The 21,308-nt window shown below is 45.9% G+C and overlaps 1 protein-coding gene and 1 non-coding gene across 13 annotated transcripts in view; both read right to left on the bottom strand.

Moving 5' to 3' along the window:
- TRAF3 (TNF receptor associated factor 3) overlaps window positions 1–21,308 on the bottom strand; it is a 139,827-nt gene that overhangs the window by 30,227 nt on the left and 88,292 nt on the right. For all 12 annotated transcript variants that reach the window (XM_045397031.2, XM_045397035.2, XM_045397038.2 and 9 more), the window contains 4 exons: window positions 12,160–12,421; window positions 10,421–10,472; window positions 6,680–6,784; window positions 5,884–6,051 (listed from right to left, as the gene is read on the bottom strand). In XM_045397031.2, the coding sequence (XP_045252966.2) occupies window positions 5,884–6,051; window positions 6,680–6,784; window positions 10,421–10,472; window positions 12,160–12,404 (570 nt within the window). In that variant the 5' untranslated portion in view covers window positions 12,405–12,421. The remainder of the gene's footprint in view (window positions 1–5,883; window positions 6,052–6,679; window positions 6,785–10,420; window positions 10,473–12,159; window positions 12,422–21,308) is intronic.
- Window positions 16,684–16,787, bottom strand: LOC123574731 (U6 spliceosomal RNA). The gene has a single exon (XR_006699934.2). It is a non-coding gene; the product is annotated as a U6 spliceosomal RNA (small nuclear RNA).

The raw sequence follows: 21,308 nt of genomic DNA, 5'->3' as shown, positions 1-21,308 counted from the left end.
AATGCAAACTGAAGGAGAGAGTGCAATTTATTCTCCTGTGTGTCCTGAGCAACCAGGGCAGGGTCTGGCGCCGTTCTGTGAATCTATATGCTTGTGCTTAAAACCTGACCTGTTATAGCCTCATCCGGTGTTCAGAGTCAGTTACTTATATGGTGTTTAACGGACATACGCTACGATTCCTTCTTAAACAAAAATCAGTTGTTGGATTCTATTCTGCAAATAAAGGTAACTGATTTTGGCAAGAAACAAAGTATAACTTTGATAGCTATATATTTATTTTAAGTTCCAGGGTACATGTGCAAGATGTGCGGGTTTGTTACACAGGTAAATGTGTGCCATGGTGGTTTGCTGCACAGATCAACCCATCACCTAGGTATTAAGCCCAGCATCCATTAGCTATTCTTCCTGATGCTCTCCCTCTCCTAACACCACAGGCCCCAGCGTGTGTTGATCCCCCGAATGTGTCTATGTGTTCTCATTGTTCAGATCCTTCTTATAAGTGAGAACATGTGGTGTTTGTTTCTCTGTTCCTGTGTTAGTTTGCTAAGGATAACGTCTTCCAGCTCCATCCACGTCCCTGCAAAGTAGATGATCTCCTTCCTTTTTTGTTGTTGTTGTTGAGACGGAGTCTTGCTCTGTCACCCAGGATGAAGTGCAGTGGTGCAATCTCAGCTCACTGCAACCTCCACTTCCCGGGTTCAAGTGATTCTCCTGTCTCAGCCTCCCGAGTAGTTGGGATTACAGGCATGTGTTACCATGCCCAGCTAATTTTTGTATTTTTAGTAGAGATGGGTTTTACCATGTTGGCCAGGCTGGTCTTGAACTCCTGACCTCAGGTGATCCACCCGCCTCGGCCTCCCAAAAGTGCTGGGATTACAGGTGTGAGTCACTGTGCCTGGTGGAACTCCTTTTTTGTTTTTCTGGTTTTTTTTAGACAGAGTTTATCGCTCTTGTTGCCAAGCTGGAGTGCATAATCTTGGCTCACTGAAACTTCCGCCTCCTGAGTTCAAACGATTCTCCTGCCTCAGCCTCCCAAGTAGCTGGGATTACAGGCATCCGCCACCATACCCGGCTCTTTTTTTTTTTTTTTGAGACAGAGTCTCGTTCTGTCCCCCAGGCTGGAGTGCAGTGGCGCGATCTCAGCTCACTGCAAGCTCCGCCTCCTGGGTTCACACCATTCTCCTGCCTCAGCCTCCCAAGTAGCTGGGACTACAGGCACCTGCCACCACGCCCAGCTAATTTTTTGTATTTTGTTTAGTAGAGACAGGGTTTCACCGTGTTAGCCAGGATGGTCTAGATCTCCTGACCTGGTGATCCTCCCACCTCAGCCTCCCAAAGTGCTGGGATTACAGGCGTGAGCCACCGCGCCCGGCCTCGTTTTGTTTTTTTAATAGAGATAGGGTTTCTCCATTTTGGTCAGGCTGGTCTCCAACTTCCAACCTCAGGTGATTCACCCACCTCGGCCTCCCAAAGTGCTTCGATTACAGGCGTGAGCCACCGTGCCCAGCTGATCTCCTTCTTTTTATGGATACATAGTATTCCATGATATATATGTACCACATTTTCTTAATCCAGTCTATCACTGATGGGCATTTAGGTTGATTCCATGTCTTTGCTATTGTGAATACTGCTTCAATGAACATACATGTGCATGTATCCTTATAATAGAATGATTTATATTCCTTTGGGTATAAACCCAGTAATGGGATTGCTGGGTCAAATGGTATTTCTGCCTCTAGATCTTTGAGGAATCGCCACACTGTCTTCCACAATGGTTGAACTAATTTACACTCCCACCAACAGTGTAAAAGCATTCCTTTTTTCTGCAGCCTCGCCAGCATCTGTTGTTTTTTTGACTTTTTAATAACTGCCATTCTGACTGGCATGAGATAGCAACATATTAACATATGCAAAGCCTGAAGTCTTGTTCATTAGGCATATGTCTCATTCACTGAAATTTAACAACTGGAGGAATTATTATTTTCGTTCTAGAGATGGGGTCTCACTTTGTTGCCCAGGCTGGTCTTGAACTCCTGGCCTCAAGCAATCCTCCTGCTTTGGTTTTCCAGAGTCCTGGGATTATAGGCATGAGCCATCATGCACAGCCTGGAGGAATTACTTGACCACGAAAAAACACTATTGCTATTTTCCAAAGGGGAGGGCACAGTTCTTAAAAGTTCTTTTTTTTGAGACAGGGTCTCACTCTGTCACCCAGGCTGAGTGCAGTGGTGCGATTATGGCTTACTACCAGTCTCAACCTCCCTGGCTCAAGTAATCTTCCTACCTTAGCCTCCTGAGTAGCTAGAACTACAGGTATGCTTTAGCACACCCGCTAAATTTTTATTTTTTATAGAGGCAGAGTCTTGCTACATTGCCCATGCTGGTCTCCAATTCTAAAGCTCAAGTGATCCTCCTGCTTCTGTCTCCCAAAGTGCTGGGCACACAGGTGTGAGCTACCACACCCGGCCTCAGGAGTTCTTAATAACTGGAAACATCTGAAGTACCACACAAGAAAAAAAGTTCATAATGGAAGAAAGACATGGACACAGGAAAATTACAGAAAGCAAGGCAAATTGAGAGATTATAAAGTATTTAGTTGGTGCAAAGGAATTGCCGTTCTTGTCATTACTTTTAATGGCGAAAACTGCAATTACTTTTGCACCAACCTAAGAGGACTACATCTCATTTCATAGAGAAAAGCATAGGAAACTCTCCCTAAATTTTGGTCATTAGAGCTCCACAGCTGGGTGCAATGGCTCACGCCTATAATCCCAGCACTTTGGGAAGCCGAGATGGGCAGATGGCTTAAGCCCAGGAGCTTGAGACCAGCCTGGGCAATGTGGCAAGACCCTATCTCTACAAGAAATAAAAAAAATAGCCAGGCATGGTAGCACGCACCTGTAGTTCTTGAGATGGGAGGATCACTTGAACCTGGGAGGCAGAGGCTGCAGTGAGCTGAGATTGTGTCACTGCATTCCAGGCCTGGATGACAGAGTGAGACTCTGTCTCAAACAAAACAAAACAAACTATTCCACAATATCCACCAGGAACTGGATGATGGCCCACGCCCTGGCTGAGCTGCCCTGGTGCCCCCCTTCAGTCATTTCGTGGCCAAGCCCCCCCCCAGCCTCTCGGCAGCCTCTGAGAGAGTGCCCAGGCCCCCACGAGCTCTGTCCTCGTCTCCACTCACTCCAGCCCCATGATTCTGCGAACCACCAAACTCACCCACATCCACAGCCTGCACGGCTCCATTCCCCATTCTCTCCCAAGCCCGTCACCCTCCACTCACTGGGCACCCCCTCAGCGGGACACTTAGGTTCTCCACACGCACTGGGTGTCACCTTTACCTCACACCCCACCTGCCAGCCAATCCTACCGCCCCACCCTCAGGCACACCCCAGTACAACCTTCTCCAACCCCAACAACACCAGGCCTTGCCCAGGGGCCCTCTCACCCCCCAGCTCTGGGCTGCCCAGTGGCTTTCCTCCCTCTCTGGCTGCCCCACTGTCCTCATAACCGGCCTGTGTTCCACACAGCTCCTCAACCCCACAGCCCTGCCAGTTGCTGCTTAGGGTCCACATGCTCCCTCACTGTCCCTTGACTGCCTCAGAGAAGCCAGTGCTGTCACCTCTCTTCCCTTGATGCCACCTGATTTTGATTCACAGAACTGATCACTACCTGATGTTACATATTTGTTAGTATTTTTTCCCACTAGAGGAGCCTCACCACTGAGTCCCCAGCTCCTGGAATACAGCCCGGCACACAGTTGGTACCCAATAGGTGTTTGTTCAACAAATGGATTGTTTTTGAAGTGTCCTCCACCCCCAACATCTCTGCTTTCCTCTTTAATTCACCCACTCACCCACACACACAGACACACACCCCCATTCACACCCTCACACACTCACCGATATTCACACCCCCCACACACTCACCCCCACACACTCACCCACATTCACACACCCACACACACACTCACCCCCACACACTCACCCACATTCACACACACACCCACACACACACTCTCACCCCCACGGAAATACACAATGCAAAACTGAGACAAAGTAACCGAAGTATGAGAAGCTCCCTCCAAGACAAACAGCTGCATTTCAATGCTGTAGGACAAATTAGCCTGTTATAAGTGACGGTTATGTCACAGAGCTGTAAAATCAGGCAATCTATCAACATTTTGAGGCAATTCCCTAGGACAAGTTAAAAATTTTACCTTTCTTGAATATTCATTTTTTAACACACTAAATGATAGTCAATCAAGGCAATGGAAAATGTTAACTACATAAATCAAAATAGGCAAAACAAAGCTTAATTCTGAAATAAAGTAAGATAAAAAGTGCTATTTATTCCTATCTTTTCTCTTTATTCCTATTAGAATAGTCATTAAGAAGCTGTACAGTGGAAGAAGTATATACGAATTGAGCAGATGGCCTGTGGAATGGATTATCTATGAGTTGAGGGAAGGCCTGTGGAGTGGATTATCTATGAGCTGAGCGGAAGGCCTGTGGAACGGATTATCTACGAGCTGAGCGGAAGGCCTGTGGAACGGATTATATATGAACTGAGTGGAAGGCCTGTGGAATGGATTATCTATGAGTTGAGGGAAGGCCTCTGGAATGGATTATCTATGAATTGAGTGGAAGGCCTGTGGAACGGATTATCTATGAGCTGAGCAGACCTGTGGAACGGATTATCTATGAGTTGAGGGAAGGCCTGTGGAACGGATTATATATGAACAGAGTAGAAGGCCTGTGGAACGGATTATCTATGAGCTGAGCAGAAGGCCTGTGGAACGGATTATCTACGAGTTGAGGGAAGGCCTGTGGAACGGATTATATATGAACAGAGTGGAAGGCCTGTGGAACGGATTATCTATGAGCTGAGCGGAAGGCCTGCGGAACGGATTATCTATGAGTTGAGGGAAGGCCTGTGGAACGGATTATCTACGAGCTGAGCGGAAGGCCTGTGGAATGGATTATCTACGAGCTGAGCGGAAGGCCTGTGGAATGGATTATCTACGAGCTGAGCGGAAGGCCTGCGGAATGGATTATCTACGAGCTGAGCGGAAGGCCTGTGGAACGGATTATCTACGAGCTGAGCGGAAGGCCTGTGGAATGGATTATCTATGAGTTGAGGGAAGGCCTCTGGAACGGATTATCTACGAGTTGAGGGAAGGCCTCTGGAATGGATTATCTATGAATTGAGTGGAAGGCCTGTGGAACAGATTATCTATGAGTTGAGGGAAGGCCTCTGGAATGGATTATCTATGAATTGAGCGGAAGGCCTGTGGAACGGATTATCTATGAGTTGAGGGAAGGCCTGTGGAACGGATTATCTATAAGTTGAGGGAAGGCCTCTGGAACGGATTATCTATGAGTTGAGGGAAGGCCTCTGGAATGGATTATCTATGAATTGAGCGGAAGGCCTGTGGAACGGATTATCTATGAGTTGAGGGAAGGCCTGTGAAACGGATTATCTATGAGTTGAGGGAAGGCCTCTGGAACGGATTATCTATGAATTGAGTGGAAGGCCTGCGGAACGGATTATCTATGAGTTGAGGGAAGGCCTGTGGAACGGATTATCTACGAGCTGAGCGGAAGGCCTGTGGCACGGATTATCTATGAGTTGAGGGAAGGCCTGTAGAATGGATTACCTATGAGCTGAGAAGGCCTGTGGAATGGATTATCTATGAGTTGAGGGAAGGCCTGTGGAAGGGATTATCTATAGCTGAGTGGAAGGTCTGTGGAATTGATTATCTATGAGTTGAGCGGAAGGCCTGTGGAGCAGATTATATATGAGTTGAGCGGAAGGCCTGTGGAATGTATCATATAGGAATTGAGCGAAAAGCCTGTGGAATGGGAAGACCCGCACCTGCAGCGCGATCATCGGAACCTGACTCTTGCAGTGGCTGCACGTGGCTTCCCGGTATTTACACGCCTTCTCCACGTGGTCTCGCAGGTCTTTCCTCAAGACCTTTTCTTTGCAGTCAGCACGTACACATGGAAGTTCTTCAAAATGGCAATCATTTTTTAAATGCACCTGTAAGACAGACCATTCAATGTTCTTAATTCGGAAAAAAATCCTAAATCTGAAATACCAAATTCTAATCTCTATGCAATGAAACCATAAAGAAATGTTCTAACCTCCTGTTAGACCAGTTTTTCATAGCAAAGAGTAACAAATACGCCAAGAGACACTGAATTTCATATTCTACTTCATGATTACTCAAACTATATTGTTGTTGAAGAATTAAGTCAACTCTGCTTCCAGGAAAAATGAGTATCTGGCTAAGAACTTTGTTTTATTCCAGTTCAAATAATTTTCTAAGCTAAAATATGGGACTAATTAAAAAAATAAGGAGTTATGTAGAATTTCATGGTGAAAAAAGGTTTTAATGGGCCTTCCAAAATTAAAATCCAATTCAGATTTTCTCTATTCTAAGTAGGGTGGGAGTGTTTAAAAACCAGTTGACAATTCTGCCAATGATGTCATAAAAATAACAACTTATACTCAAGTGGTTCTGACTGCTTTCCTATTTGGCTGTGTTTTGAAAAACTAATGTCAACATGGTCTTAAAGTGCCACATCCTACTGACCACTTAATCAGCTGGATGTAAGGGACTCGAATTCCTTCATGTAAAAGCTTCCAGTGTCCCTTTGCTACTCACCAGCAGATGTCCCAGCGTTAACTGCTCTGCACAACCTCTGCTTTCATTCCGACAATAGATCTGAAGAGCCAGAATTTCTCTCTTGCAGCAATTATCCTTAAACACCTGAAAATGAAAGGTCATTATTTTGGAGAATTAATATTTCTTAATCTCCACATGCTGCTACTCTGGACAAGGCAAAACCACTTAAAAAAAAAAAAAAAACAAAAAACAAGAGAGCAACTCTTAAGTGAACTTCAGAAAGCATTAAGGACCATCTTGATTTCTAGAAGTAGAATGAAGAAGCCGCCCCCACTAAGAGACACAATTTAAGTAACATTAACTGTTATCTTTTATTAGTTAAGCCAAAAGAAAATGGATTAGACTTAATAATTAAAGATCACTCTGCAGCATCTAAACGTCTTCTATTAACTCTGACATAATCTCAGGATGAGGGCAGAGAAGGACCAGGTTCACATTCAGACTCTGGGGACTTCCAGGAGCCAGCACTGAGCAGGTGGCCATTATGGTGTGGCTGCCACCAGAGGACAAGAGCAGAACCAGACACAACTGAATACACTGTATAGATGGCTTGCTGGAGAAACGGAGAGACCACATAAGAGATCATATCTGGGGAATGATTTGTAAAACTGTTGGTTCTTTCTAAAGGTCATGCTGTTAAAACTCATTTTTCACCAAAAAAGCAGCATTAGCCTGTGGCTGAAAAACACTCTCTTAAAACATACATTGCAGTCTGAAGTTAGTCTAATAATGAAAACATTTCCCTTTGAAAATGAAAATAATGCTGGTAGTGGTGGCTCAAGCCTAGAATCCCAGCACTCTGGGAAACTGAGGTAGGACGATCGCTTGAGCCCAGGAGTTTGAGACCAGCCTGGGCAACACAATGAGACCCTATCTCTACAAAAATTTTTTAAAAATTAGCTGGGTAGGGCAGCATGTGCCTGTAGTCTCAGCTACTCAGGAGGCTGAAGCAGGAGGACTGCTTTAGCCTGGGAGGTCGAGGATGCAGTGAGCCGTGATAGCACTGCTGCACTCCAGAATGGGGGACAGTGTGAGACCCCCATCTCTTTAACAAAAATAAAAAAGAAGAAAAGAAAAAATCTTTCAACTTTTAATTTTATTTTTCCCTTAGAAAACACATGTATTCTCACTCTTTTTTTTTTTTTCTTTTTCTTTTTTTAAGAGACAGGGTTGACTGGGCACAGTGGCTCACCCCTGTAATCCCAGCACTTTGGGAGGCCGAGGCGGGTGGATCACCTGAGGTCAGGAGTTCGAGACTAGCCTGGCCAACATGGTGAAACCCCATCTCTACTAGAAATACAAAAGAAAAATAACCGGGTGTGGTGGCACATGCCTGTAGTCCCAGCTACTCAGGAGGCTGAGGCAGAAGAATTGCTTGAACCGGGAGGAGGACGTTGCAGTGAGCTGAGATCATGCCACTGTACTCCAGCCTGGGCAACAGACTGAGACTCCATCTCAGAAAGAGACAGGGTTTTACTCTATCACTCAGGCTGGAGTGCACTGGGGCAATCATGGCTCACTACAGCCTTAAACTCCCGGGCTCAAGCGATCCTCTCACCTCAGCCTCCTGAGTGGCTTGAACTACAGGTGCATGCCACCAAGCCCAGGTAACTTTTCAATGTTCATTTTTGTAGAGATGGGGTCTCCATATGCTGCCCAGTCTGGTCTCGAACTCCTGAGTCCAAATGATCCACCTGCCTCAGCTCCCAAAGTCCTGGGATCACAGGCATAAGGCACCATGCCCAGCTCTTTCTCACTCTAACAACACAATCTACAACGTCTTAGTCCAAAGGTATTTCTAAGAAACTCCTGTCTGTTGATCTATGAAAGTAGAATAACAGGAGCTTAATATGCCTTTTTGGACTGCTAAGAGAAACAGAATCAATAGCTGTTAAGAGTTAAAACTAAACTAATTTGGAGCCAAAGCTTATCTTTCATAAACATGACTTAAAAAAAAAGAAGGTCATGACTTAAGATACTAGTCAACAGAACTTTGAAATGGAAAGGATCTGAGACTATTTACTCCAAACGTCTGTTTACAGATGAAGACCAGAGGCCCACCCACCCCTGGATGACCTGCTGATGGGTGGGGGTCTGGGTCACCCGGGGCCCAGACAGCTCCATTCTTTCCATGAGGGTCCACAACTTGAGTGAATCTCATTCATGATTATTTGATAAAACTAGCCATTTTTCTTCAGCTACTAATGCCATTAAAAAATAGGAATGATGATTCTGCATAACAAAACAGAAATACTAAAAAAAATCTCAGCCATCGTTGCGAGCTTCTCTCTCACTCACACGTTAGGCACATGTTAACAAGGCAGCCGGGTACCCTGCTAGGACAAGGCACCGAGCGGAGGGGAGGGCTGTTTTCCCTCACAGGAACTAACCAAGTCTTCAGCAGTAGCAGGTAAACGCGGAGAAAGAAAAGGTACAGGGCCCAGGTGGCCAATTCCACCTCTCCCCCTTCCAGAGTGGCTATATTGCATGCCCTTGTGCCTGGCAGCCCAGGGACGCTGACTGCCAGCAATCCTCAAATCACTGCACTCACCTGGGCTGCTCTGACCAACAAACCCAATCTGCAAGGTGCTTTAGACAGGAAAACCCCAGAGCAAGAATTTTATTGTACAACTTAGTGACCTGCATTTAAAAAATGGTTAGGTTCATTACTCAAAGTAGGGAAACACACATTTTTACTGATATTTTAAGCACTTTAAAAATGAATTGCTGGGTGCAGTGGTTCACGCCTCTAATCCCAGCACTTTGGGAGGTTGAGGCAGGTGGATCACCTGAGGTCAGGAGTTCGAGATTGGCCTAACCAACATGGTGAAACCCCGTGTCTACTAAAAATACAAAAATTAGCTGGGCGTGGTAGCTTGTGCCTGTAATCCCAGCTACTCGGGAGGCTGTGGCATGAGAACTGCTTGAACCCAGGAGGCAGAGGTTTCAATGAGCCGAGATCGTGCCATTGTGCTCCAGCCTGTGCGACAACAGCGAAACTCTGTCTCAACAACAACAAAAAAGAATGAATTGTTTCAAACTCCAAGTGGGCCTGGCAGGGTATAGCAGCACATGGATGACTGTCGGTCTCCATGAGAAGGACCAGGCCCCAGGAGAGAAGCTGGTGGCAGGCTGGGTAGCCCTATCCTCTGAATGTGCAGAGACGCCCACGGGCTCTAGCTGAGGACAGCGACGGGGGGCGAGAAGGGGCTAATCTCACTCTTATCTAATGACTTCAAGATATCACAGGGGGATGGGGGGCAGGGAGCACAAACTCAAATGAACCCCTCAGCCTAGCAAGTCTGAAGGTAAAACCTAGTGTAAGAGTTGAGTAAAAGCTGTCTAGGATAAAGACCCGCAATGACGGAAGTGACCCAACCACAGACAGCCCTGCCACGGACAGGCATCTCGGCACTTCGCTCACATCGACCCTCTTACTCCTCACACCAGCTCTCTGCAGTCTTGGCAGGCGATGTGATTATTATTACAGGTGAGGGGGTGAAGTAGCTCACGGAGCTCACACAGCAGGGAAGTGGCCAAGTGGATCTGAACCCACTGCCTGCCCAGGTGATCACATGGCACAGTGCCCTGCCTGGGAGCCTGCCGCATCAGCTGCCAAAACTGAGAGAATGTGTTGTGCCAGAGTGCCGAATGCAAACTATGTGAAAAGTACTGCCCAGCTGAAAACACGTGACAACATGATAAAAAACACCAGAATACCTTATCTTTAACGATGCCCTCTTGACACGCTGCACATTTTGGGCTTGAAGAGCTGCAGGGAAACACACGTGGCTACATTAGAGTGAAAGTCCCTTTCTTGAGGGGACTCAGGAGATTCCGGGAGCATTCGCTTTATGGTCAGGTCTGCACAGTGGCTCACAGCAACGTCCTGCATCAGGACGCCCTGGTGATTCACTTTACAAAGGAAGCCATGGGAGAAAAGGGCTACATTTTTTTAAATGCTGATTTTTTTTTTTTTTTTGAGACGGAGTCTCGCTCTTTCCCCCTGGCTGGAGTACAGTGGTGCCATCTCGGCTCACTGCGAGCTCCGCCTCCCGGGTTCCCGCCATTCTCCTGCCTCAGCCTCCTGAGTAGCTGGGACTACAGGCGCCCGCCACCGCGCCCAGCTAATTTTTTTGTATTTTAGTAGAGACGGGGTTTCACATGTTAGCAAGGATGGTCTCGATCTCCTGACCTCGTGATCTGCCCGTCTCGGCCTCCCAAAGTGCTGGGATTACAGGCGTGAGCCACCGCGCCCAGCCAAAATGCTGATTTTTCAAAAGGAAGTTACCAAGTAGAACAGTTTAGTTCAGCCCCACTTGGAAAGCCTCTTCCACTTAATGTAAAAGTGAAATTTTATTTCAGAAACCAAAGCTAGCTGTCTGCAGAGCAGGCCTTCAATGTGAGTACCATTTACCTGGAGAGCCTTGCTCCTGTGTTGTAAAAGCAGCCAGCCCTTCTCCACAGGCGATTTTGCTTCACTGTCTATTGGAAGGCCAATGGCACTTGCACAGGGGGACCAGCCTCCCTCCCCTGTGGCCCACCATATATGGGGGCTCCAGCCCCTCCTCCACCAGGAAGCTTCTCCTGGGCCCAGAGGTGGGCAAAGGTGAGCTGACTGGGATAAGTGGGTAAGACCACAGAGGGAAGCATGGAGAAGAGAGAGGGTGAAGGCAGGTGACAGGGCAGGGGGCTGGCTGCTGTGCCCAGGCTGGGGCTCGGGGGCAGCCCAGGCTTGAGTGTTGTGGGAGGAGGAGCTGGCAACCTTCCCAGGCTGACGTGCCCTGACAGCATTGGCCAAGACCAGGGCATCTTGCAGCAACCCCACCACCCGGCACAATGCCAGAAAACATAAACATGAGGCCTGCAGGGTGAATCAAGGTGCTCTCCCGGTCGATGCTATCCTGCAGTAAAGCTCCAGCCTGCCTTCATGATCTGCCAGCGGCACCAGCACTGGCACTCAGCAGCAAAGCGCTGCCAAGAGCTCGGTGCATGTAACACATGCGCCTGCTGAGTAAGCATGCGGCCTAGGTTTCTGCTCGCCTAGGGACCTACCCAGTCCTTTAAGCTGACCCCATCCCCCCTCCTCTCTGTAGCACCCTTGCACACCAGTACATGTGCCCTTAAACGACTGGCTTGTCATTTCCTGGTGTGTCTCCTCCATGGAACTGTGAGCTTCCTCAATAAAATACAGCAACACATATGAGAGGCACCAAGGCTCTACAGAAAGAGTGGGAAGACACAGGCGCGGCAGGTCAGAGACAGGCAGAGGCCTCAGTAAACTCAGATGTGGGATCCCCCTGCACCTCCCTAAAGGATTCACGAGCTGGACCCGGAGGCTTTTATGACTTCTTTAGGGCTTTAAACCTCTAGAGGTGTAGCTTTAGAGAAATGAATGAAGGAGAGGGTGAAGCCGAGGGCTGAGAAGGGGCAGGGTGACGGGCCGGACAAGGTGCTACCTCAGCAGGGCAGCCATGCAGCTCTCGCAGAAGCGGTGCCCACACTCGGTCTGTTTCGGGCTGCACAGCACCAGGCGGCACTTCTCACACTTGTACTTGTCCTCCACGGTCTTCACAAACTTTTCCTTGTAACCTCCTTGTTCAGGGGCAAAAATCGGCGTCCCAGCACTGCGGTCAGTGTGCAGCTTTAGTGGCGGATTAGTCTGCAGCGGGCCAGGGGAGTCCATCTTTTTACTCGACTCCATTTTAGGAAAGAAGAGTTCTGTTGGGAAAAAACAGTAAAGAGAGCGCCATCATATCCTCTCATGCAAGGAAACGAACGCAGCTTTGGGAAAGCAGAAGTGCCTGAGACCTGCTGTCTTTCAGTTTTAGGTAACACAAGAATCCTTCCCAACTTTAATATGTGTTGGGAACAAAACATGATCAAATATGCTTCCTTCCTTTCTATTTTACCCAAACACATAGTAACTACTGATATTATTATTCAAAAAACTTCCTAAAAAGTATACTTAATAGATTGGGCTAGGTGTGGTGGTGCACACCTGTGGTCCCGGCTCCTTGGGAGGCTGAGGTGGGAAGATTGCTGAGCCCAGGAGTTCAAGGTTGCACCAAGCTATGATGGCACCACTGCACTCCAGCCTGAGCGACAAAGCGAGGCCCTATCTCCAAAAAAAAATTTTTTTTTTTTTTTTTTTTTTTTTTTTTGAGATGGAGTCTCACTCTGTCACCCAGGCTGGAGTGCAGTGGCGCAATCTCAGCCCACTGCAAGCTCCACCTCCTGGGTTCATGCCATTCTCCTGCCTCAGCCTCCCGAGTAGCTGGGACTACAGGCGCCCACCACCACACCCGGCTAATTTTTTGCATTTTTAGTAGAGATGGGGTTTCACCGTGTTAGCCAGGATGGTCTCGATCTCCTGACCTCGTGATCCGCCTGCCTCGGCCTCCCAAAGTGCTGGGATTACAGGCGTGAGCCACCGTGCCCAGCCAAAAATTTTCTAAAGTTAATAATAAACAGAGTATTTTTGAGGTTTAAAAAAATACACATACTATTTTGCTGTGTTGTAACTTTGAATTCAATGCATCATTCTGAGATTTTAGCTGAAACAACAGCTGTTCTCAGTCAGTTTTCCTTCCTCATTGACTTCTGCTAGATGAGTCTCGATGCCACGACTCAGACTGGCCTGGTCAACCTGCTTCTGGAGCCCAGTTGTTCCTTCCCGGGTAAACCCTGTGACAGTGTGCCCACAGTACCCAAAGTGCTCAGTTTTGACATCCACCCTCTTCTTATTCATCTAGCACCACCCTGACCCAACATGCTGTGCACGGAGCTGTGGGGTGGGCCCGCTGTGGACCCACAGAGCACGCCACACCCTGTCACACCAGTGAGGAGCCTGTGAGGGAGGTGCCGCTCCCTGTGTGCACGAGGGGACTCGGGTTCAGGTAGGTGCCAATGTGCCCAAAGGGCTGGGCTAGCAGAGGGGACACCACAAAGGGCAGGTCCGTCTGTGCGGGCTCTCTTCCACACCTGCTAACAAGGTACTCTTTAAGACTGGCTGCCTCCCACCTGCAAGTTCCCATCAACAGGTAAACAGCTCCTCAAAATGAGCCACAAAGGTCCCAGCCTGCACAGCTCTGCCAGATGAGACCTCAAGATCAAGTAAATGAAAATAACCAGGAATGCAAAGGAGTTGAATCAAGTTCCTGAAGAAATGTGAGCTTTAATAAAAATTACACTGTGCACTCATAAACACACTCATAATTTGATCAATCATCCTAAATATTTGCTAACACTTACCTAAAGCATACATTAAATGTTTCCAGATGGTGGTATAAAGTCTGGCTTCTCTGGTCTTTGTTTTCTGGATACCATGCAATGGCCATGGACTTCTATAATGAAAAAAACCCTGGGAATGCCAGCTAGTATTTAGGTCCGTGTGTGCACCATGAACTTTCTTGGAAAAGTTTTTGCCCAGTGCCTTATGATCTTTACGAGGCTTCTGCAGGGCAGCTCCAGCACGGATGCTCTTCCTGTCTTTAACACTCAGCCTGCACCACTCCCCTCCTGTCAACAGCCCCTGGCCAGCCCTGCACCCCCATGTACCATGGTAAGGAAGGGAGGGGCTGTGAAGGGAGGTGAGGGACCCACTGAGAACCAGACTCAGGAGCCTCAGGGAACACCGCTGCCTAGACCAGCCACCTCACATCAGAAGCCTCTGCACCACAGGATTTTTCTTGTGTAGTTTCCCACCTCCACGCCTCCTCCATCCTTTCTCATGATATGGTAATGCCTCAGGTGAAAAGGGGAAGTTCCTTTCAAAACTCACCAGCTCCCTCAAAAACACACTGCATTCCTGTACCCAATTCATCTATTTTTGCTACTTAGAAAAATAAGAGCCAAATTCCTTCCACTCCTGAGGTCCTGGGCATCCTGGGGAGGTAGTGGCTGGGTGGGCGGGCGGAGCCCCTCCTTCCGAGCTCCATTCTTGCTGCCTGCATGAAGCTGACAGGCACATGAGCTGACAGACTCCTAGCCTGACTTCACAGCTAGGAGCAAATAGGAATGAACGCCGGCAGCAGAGAACTTGAGAGACTGATGAACTGGTTAGTAACTCAAGTGTGTTAGCTTCATAGAACATTACTGTGGCACAGTGTGGGAAATTACTTATTTGTGAAAACAAAGTTTTCAAAACATTTATGTTAAAGTATATGTATTATAGATGTCATCTGCTTACAAACTTGCCGGTTCATCACGATGCTCACTAATCTCTCCAAGCTAAGCAGCAAGGGCACCTGGTACTAGCCTTGCCTGCCAGGTAAAAGGGTTGACCAGCCTCGACCTGCAGCCCCCGGCCCCTGCCACTGTGCTCTCCACACTGGCCCATCGTGCCTCAGAGGCTTTAGGTTCCCCTAGGCCCGCCCAGCCAGGCCACTGCGGAGCCTACCCAGACACATGCAGGCCAGCCCCCGACCTTCTCCAGGAGGCTACCTTCCCACCCTCTCTCTCAACTCCCCCATACTGCTCTGTGCTTTTCCCCAGGCCTCCTGCCACTAAGACTGCATGTAACTAAGTTTACCCAGGATGCATCCCCTAGATCAGAGAATCAGGAATTGGCAAACTACAGTCTGCGATTCAAATCTAGCCAGCAGCCTATTTTTGTAAGGTCTTTGAACTAAGAATGTTTTTCAGATTTTTTAAGTGTTATAAAAACAAAGACTAAGAGTGTATGTGGTCCACATCGCCTAGGATATTTACTCTCTTGCCCTTAACAGAAAGAGTTTACCAGTCCTTGCTCTGGACTCTACATCCAGAGAGCAGAGAGGAGTCGTTGGTGTGTAGGTTGTATGAAAGGCCAATTTTGTAAATAAGTGCCAAACTGCTCCCCAAAGCAGAGGTAACAACAAATACTTCCACCAGCAGCATGAGAATTTCTATGAAACCACACTCTCACCAACGCTTACAGTTATCGGTCATCTTAATTTCTACCAATCAAGGACAATGGTCTTTTTGCTCCTTATCCTGATTAGAAAGGTTTGGCATCTTAATATGCCGAGAGGCCACTTGTTTTCTCACCTGTGAAATGCCAAATTGTGTCTCCTTGTCATTGTTTTCTGTGTGTGTGTGTGTGCGCGTGTGCATGCGTGTGTGTGTTTTCAAGAGATGGAGTCTCGTTCTGTTGCCCAGGCTGGAGTACAGTGGTGCCATCATGGCTCACTGCAGCCTCGAACCCCTGGGCTCAAGCAATCCTCCCACCTCAGCCTCCAGAGTAGCTAGGATTATAGGCACATGCCACCATGCCCAGCTAATTTTTTAATTTTTTTCAGGAGCTGGGGGTCTTGCCTGCTCTCAAGCTCCTGGCCTCAAGTGATCCTTCTACCTCAGCCTCCCAAAGCGCTGGGATTACAGGCATGAACCACTGTGCCTGGTGGTGTCATTTTTTTAATTGGGTTATTGTCTCTTGTAATATTGATTTGGAGAGATTCCCCATCTATTTAATATGTTAACAGCTAATCCTTTCTTAGTTTTATGTATTACAGATGTCTTTTCCCAATTTATGGCTTGATTTTTTTTTTTTTAATTATTATAAGTTCTGGGATACATGTGCAGAACGTGCAGGTTTGTTACATAGGTATACATGTGCCATAGTGATTTGCTGCACCCATCAACCCGTCATCTGCATTAGGTATTTCTACTAATGCCATCCCCACCTTCCGACCGGCCCCGGTGTGTGATGTTCCCCTCCCTGTGTCCATGTGTTCTCATTGTTCAACTCCAACTTATGAGTGAGAACATGTGGTGTTTGGTTTTCTGTTCCTCTGTTAGTTTGCTAAGAATGATGGTTTCCAGCTTCATCCATGTCCCTGCAAAGGTCATGAACTCATTCTTTTTTATGGCTACATAGCATTCCATGGTGTACACATGCTACATTTTCTTTATCCAGTCTATCATTGATGGGCATTTGGGTTGGTTCCAAGTCTTTGCTATTGTAAATAGTGCTGCAGTAAACATACATGTGCATGTGTTTTAAAAATATGGAACTGCTTCATGAATTTGCGTGTCATCCTTGCGCAGGAGCCATGCTAATCTTCTCTGTATTGTTCCAATTTTAGTATATGTGCTGCCAAAGCGAGCTTGACTTTAACTTTATGATGTCTTTTAATGAAGAGAAATCTTAATTTTATTAGGCCGGGCGCAGTGACTCATGTCTGTAATCCCCGCACTTTGGGAGGCTGAGGCGGGTGGATCACTTGAGGTCAGGAGTTCGAGACCAGCCTGGCCAACATGGTGAAATCTTGTCTCTACTAAAATACAAAAATCAGCTGGGCATTGTGGCGCATGCCTGTAGTCCCAGCTACTCGGGAAGCTGAGGCAGGAGAATTGCTTGAACCTGGAAGGCGGAAGTTTCAGTGACCCGAGATCGTGCCACTCCACTCCAGCCTGGGCGACAGAATGAGATTCCATCTCAAAAAAAAAAAAAAAAATTCAGATTAACTTGTGAGTGATGCTGATGAAAAAGGGACAATCCAATATATAAAACCAGAAAGCAGCTCTAATTCTATCACAGAAGCAATGTCAAAAGGAGGTGTTCTCAAATCAGACTAGTAAATGAGCCACTATGTCAAATTCACAGACGTTGCTCAAGGAAAACATGCTTTCTCAACAAAAGCTGAAGAAATAAATGACACAAACCCTGAGCAGAGTCCAGCTGGCAGCCCTGTGACCTTCTATATCAATGAGGTGGCCACAGGACCGAACTGGCTCCTGGGAAAACGGGACAGACACCTCAACAGGCAACAGAACCAGTGGATGGACAAGTCTCAGGTTTACTGATGATCCTTGACTCTCCCAGTGATCAACAGCCACCAAGAGCAGTCACTTCTGATCTGAAGTGTGAGAATCCCCTGATCACCTCCTGAAGCAACTAAGACAATAGAGACGATGTCTTAGATATAAACACCTATCTGTACTGTCCTGAGCAAAGGAGAGTTTTGGATTTAGGAAAACCAACACTGGAGACACATTTCTCACAATCAACTTAGAGGCAGACAGTAACAACCATCCCTACTGCTGGGCACTAACCTGGCGTATCTCCCTCAATCCAACACAGTCATGCAGGAGAAGCCACCGAGGCGAATCTACCCCAGGTTCCCCACCACTGACGTAACAGAGAGAGGGAAAGAACCTCAAGGCCGCCAAGGAAACATTTCTGTCTCTAGGATCAAGTTCTCAACGGCAGGGAGAGCAGTTTTTACTAACATGCCCTCAACCCAACAAATACTGACAACAATAATTTATTGCATCTCTTATGCTATTTATCCTTGTAAGCCATCTTAAATCTCTTGTGTAATCGAGTAAGGTGTACATAAATTTGGCAAACTCGAAACTGATCATAATTTAAAAATTTAGATTATGTCCTGGCCGGGCGCGGTGGCTCACGCCTGTAATCCCAGCACTTTGGGAGGCCGAGACGGGCGGATCACGAGGTCAGGAGATCGAGACCATCCTGGCTAACACGGTGAAACCCCGTCTCTACTAAAAAATACAAAAAACTAGCCGGGCGAGGTGGCGGGCGCCTGTAGTCCCAGCTACTCGGGAGGCTGAGGCAGGAGAATGGCGTGAACCCGGGAGGCGGAGCTTGCAGTGAGCCGAGATCCGGCCACGGCACTCCAGCCTGGGTGACAGAGCGAGACTCTGTCTCAAAAAAAAAAAAAAAAAAAAATTTAGATTATGTCCTAAAATATTAAATTTAAATTATGACTAGTAAGTCATGTCCACAAAAATGGCTGAGTAAGGAACTGAAAGTCTATCCTTCAATATACGCATTTTAAAAACTGGCAAAAACTGTCAGAATCTACTATTTTAAAACTTTGGAAACTAACTAAAAACTTGCAGCAATCAGAAGAACACTTAATCAAGAAAAACCAGCTGAATCTCAGCAAGAACAGTGAGTTCCGCAGCATTTTAACCTTCTCTGGTCCCATCCTGGCTGCAGCAGTGGCCTAGAAGACAACAGGCTGCCACTCTGGTGCCACCGGTCCAGGAGGGAGCATTGGAATGGGCCTCATCTGCAAAGAACTGCAGTTGTTTGTTTTGACCTGTCTATTGACTCCCTGGAAGATTGGCTCAAAGGGTTTGACTTAACCTCCCAGTGCTGAGGCATCTACTAGGGAAACAGGGAAAAAGGTTACTGGAAATATTTACAGTCAATTATTTGCTGCTGCCTGAACCACTGGATAACAGTTGAGGCAAACAATAGATTTACCAAAAGCTTGGGAAGAAAAGCTGAGGAGTAAGATGTTTTGGAAAATAAGGGTTTGAAAAGCTCTGACACATTCTTGGAAATCTAGAAGGTTCCACAAATGCCCAGGGCTGTGTACATGTTCAGGAAAGACCTGAAAAGGCCTAGGCTTCCACTCTGGCTGACCTTCAGGTTCTGTGCAAGCCGGCAGTGAATGCTAAGGGGTCACCGTCAAACGCCTGGCTGAGTGTTGAAGCTGTGCTCCAACATACACACAGACCTCATTTCAAAAGACTGGGAGATATTTTTTGTTCTAGGTGCTTAAATCTCTGTCTAATCATAAGCTGACCACTATATTAATGGAACAGAGAACTCAGTGGCCACACATGATGAAGAATATATACTATACAAAATTAGCTCAGAAAAGTAACTATACAAACAATGACTGTAACAAGCAGCCAACAAACCCTGGGGGAGAAGGAAGAATCTCATTTCCAAAGTTGTCACAGTATTTTCCAGCTTTCAACAAAATATTACAAAGCATGCAAAGAAACAGGAAAGTTCGATTCACATGCAGAAAAAAGGTAAGTAACAGAAATTGTTCAAGAGGAAGCCCAGACATTAGACTTATGAAGACTTTAAATATGCTATTTTAAATATGTTCAAAGAACTAAAGAAAACCATGTTCAAAAATCTGAAACATCCATCAGAACAATGTCTCGCTGAATACAGAATATTGATGAAGAAAAAAATATTTTAAAAAAAGAACCAAACAGAAATTCTGGAGTTGAAAAGCACAAAAACTGAAATGAAAAATTCACCACAGGGGCTCAACAGCATAAATAAACAGAAGGCAGTAAGAATCAGAGAACTTACAGATAGGACAATTGGGATTATACAGTGGTGTTAGGAACAAAAGAAAAAATAATGAAGAAAATAAACTGCCTCAGAGACTTGTGGGACACCATCAATTGTACCAACATACACATTATAGCGTCTCAGAAAGACAGAAAAAGAAACAAAAAAAAGTTTGAAGAAATAATGGTAGAAAAGTCCTGTAATTAATGAGAAACATTAATCTGCATAATGCATAACCAGGAAGCTCGACAAATTCCAAATAGGATAAATTCAATTCAAAGAGCCACACCCAGACACACTGTAGTCAAACTGTAGAAAGCAGCAAGAGAGAAGTGACTCTTCAAGTACAAGGATTGCTCAGTAAGATTAACAACTGATTTCTCATCTAAAGCCATGGAGGCCAAAAGGTAACAAATTAAAAGGCTCAAAGAAAAAAATCTGTCAACCAAGAATTCTTTTTTTTTTGGAGAAGGGATCTTACTCTGTCACCCAGGCTGTAGTGCAGTGGTGCAATCATAGCTCACTGCAGCCTCCAACTCCTGGGCTCAAGCAATCCACCTGCCTCAGTCTCTCTGGGAGCTGGGACTACAGGCCAGTGCCATCTGGCTATTTTTCAACCAAGAATTCTATATCCAGTAAAACTATCTTTCAAAAATGAATGAGATCCCAAAAAAATATATTAGAAAACTCCAAGTGAGATTCATCCCAGGAATGCAAGGTTGGTTCCACACACAAAAACCAATCAGTGTAATATATACTAATAGGACAAGGGGGAAAAAACCCACACAATTAGTTTGATTAATGTAGAAAAAGTATTTGACACAATCCAACCACCTTTCATGATGAAAACACTCAGAATACTAGGAACAGAAAGGAAGTTACTAAGCATGATAAAGGGTATCTGTGAAAAACCCACATACACTGGTGAAAAACTGAAAGCTTTCCTCCTAAGAACAGGGCAAGACAAAGATACCTATTTTCATCACTACGAATCAATACTGTCCTGGAAGTTCCAGCCAGAGCAATTAGGCAGAAAAAAGAAATAAAAACCATCCAAATTGGGAAAGAAAGAGTAAACCTATTCACAGACAACATTATCCATCAGAGTTGCAGGGTACAAGATCAACACACAAACATCATCTGTGTTTCTATACACCAGCAATAAATAAGCAAAAAAAAAGGAATTAAGAATGCAATTATATTTATAATAGCATCTAAAATAATAAACTACTCAGAAATAAATTTAACCAAGGAGACAAAAGAATTTTTCAATAAAAACTACAAACACTGATGAAATAAATTAAGACAAAAATAAATGGCAAGATATCCCATGTAAATGGATTGGAAAACCTAATATTTTGGTAAATACTAACTATGGTACTACCAATAATTTATAATGTTTACGCCATTATTTTATGGTATTAAAATAATGGTAAAACATTATTCTAGGTGTGTTTCTGTGAGGATGTTATAGATGGGATTAACATTTAAACTGGTAGACTGAGTAAAGCAGACTGCCATCCCCAGTACAAGTGGCTGTCATCTAATTAGTTC

The sequence above is a fragment of the Macaca fascicularis genome, chromosome 7 (assembly GCF_037993035.2).
Source record: "Macaca fascicularis isolate 582-1 chromosome 7, T2T-MFA8v1.1".
Taxonomy (NCBI): domain Eukaryota; kingdom Metazoa; phylum Chordata; class Mammalia; order Primates; family Cercopithecidae; genus Macaca; species Macaca fascicularis.
The sequence above is the reverse complement of the archived record's forward strand: the minus strand, read 5'-3'. Positions and strand labels throughout refer to the sequence as shown.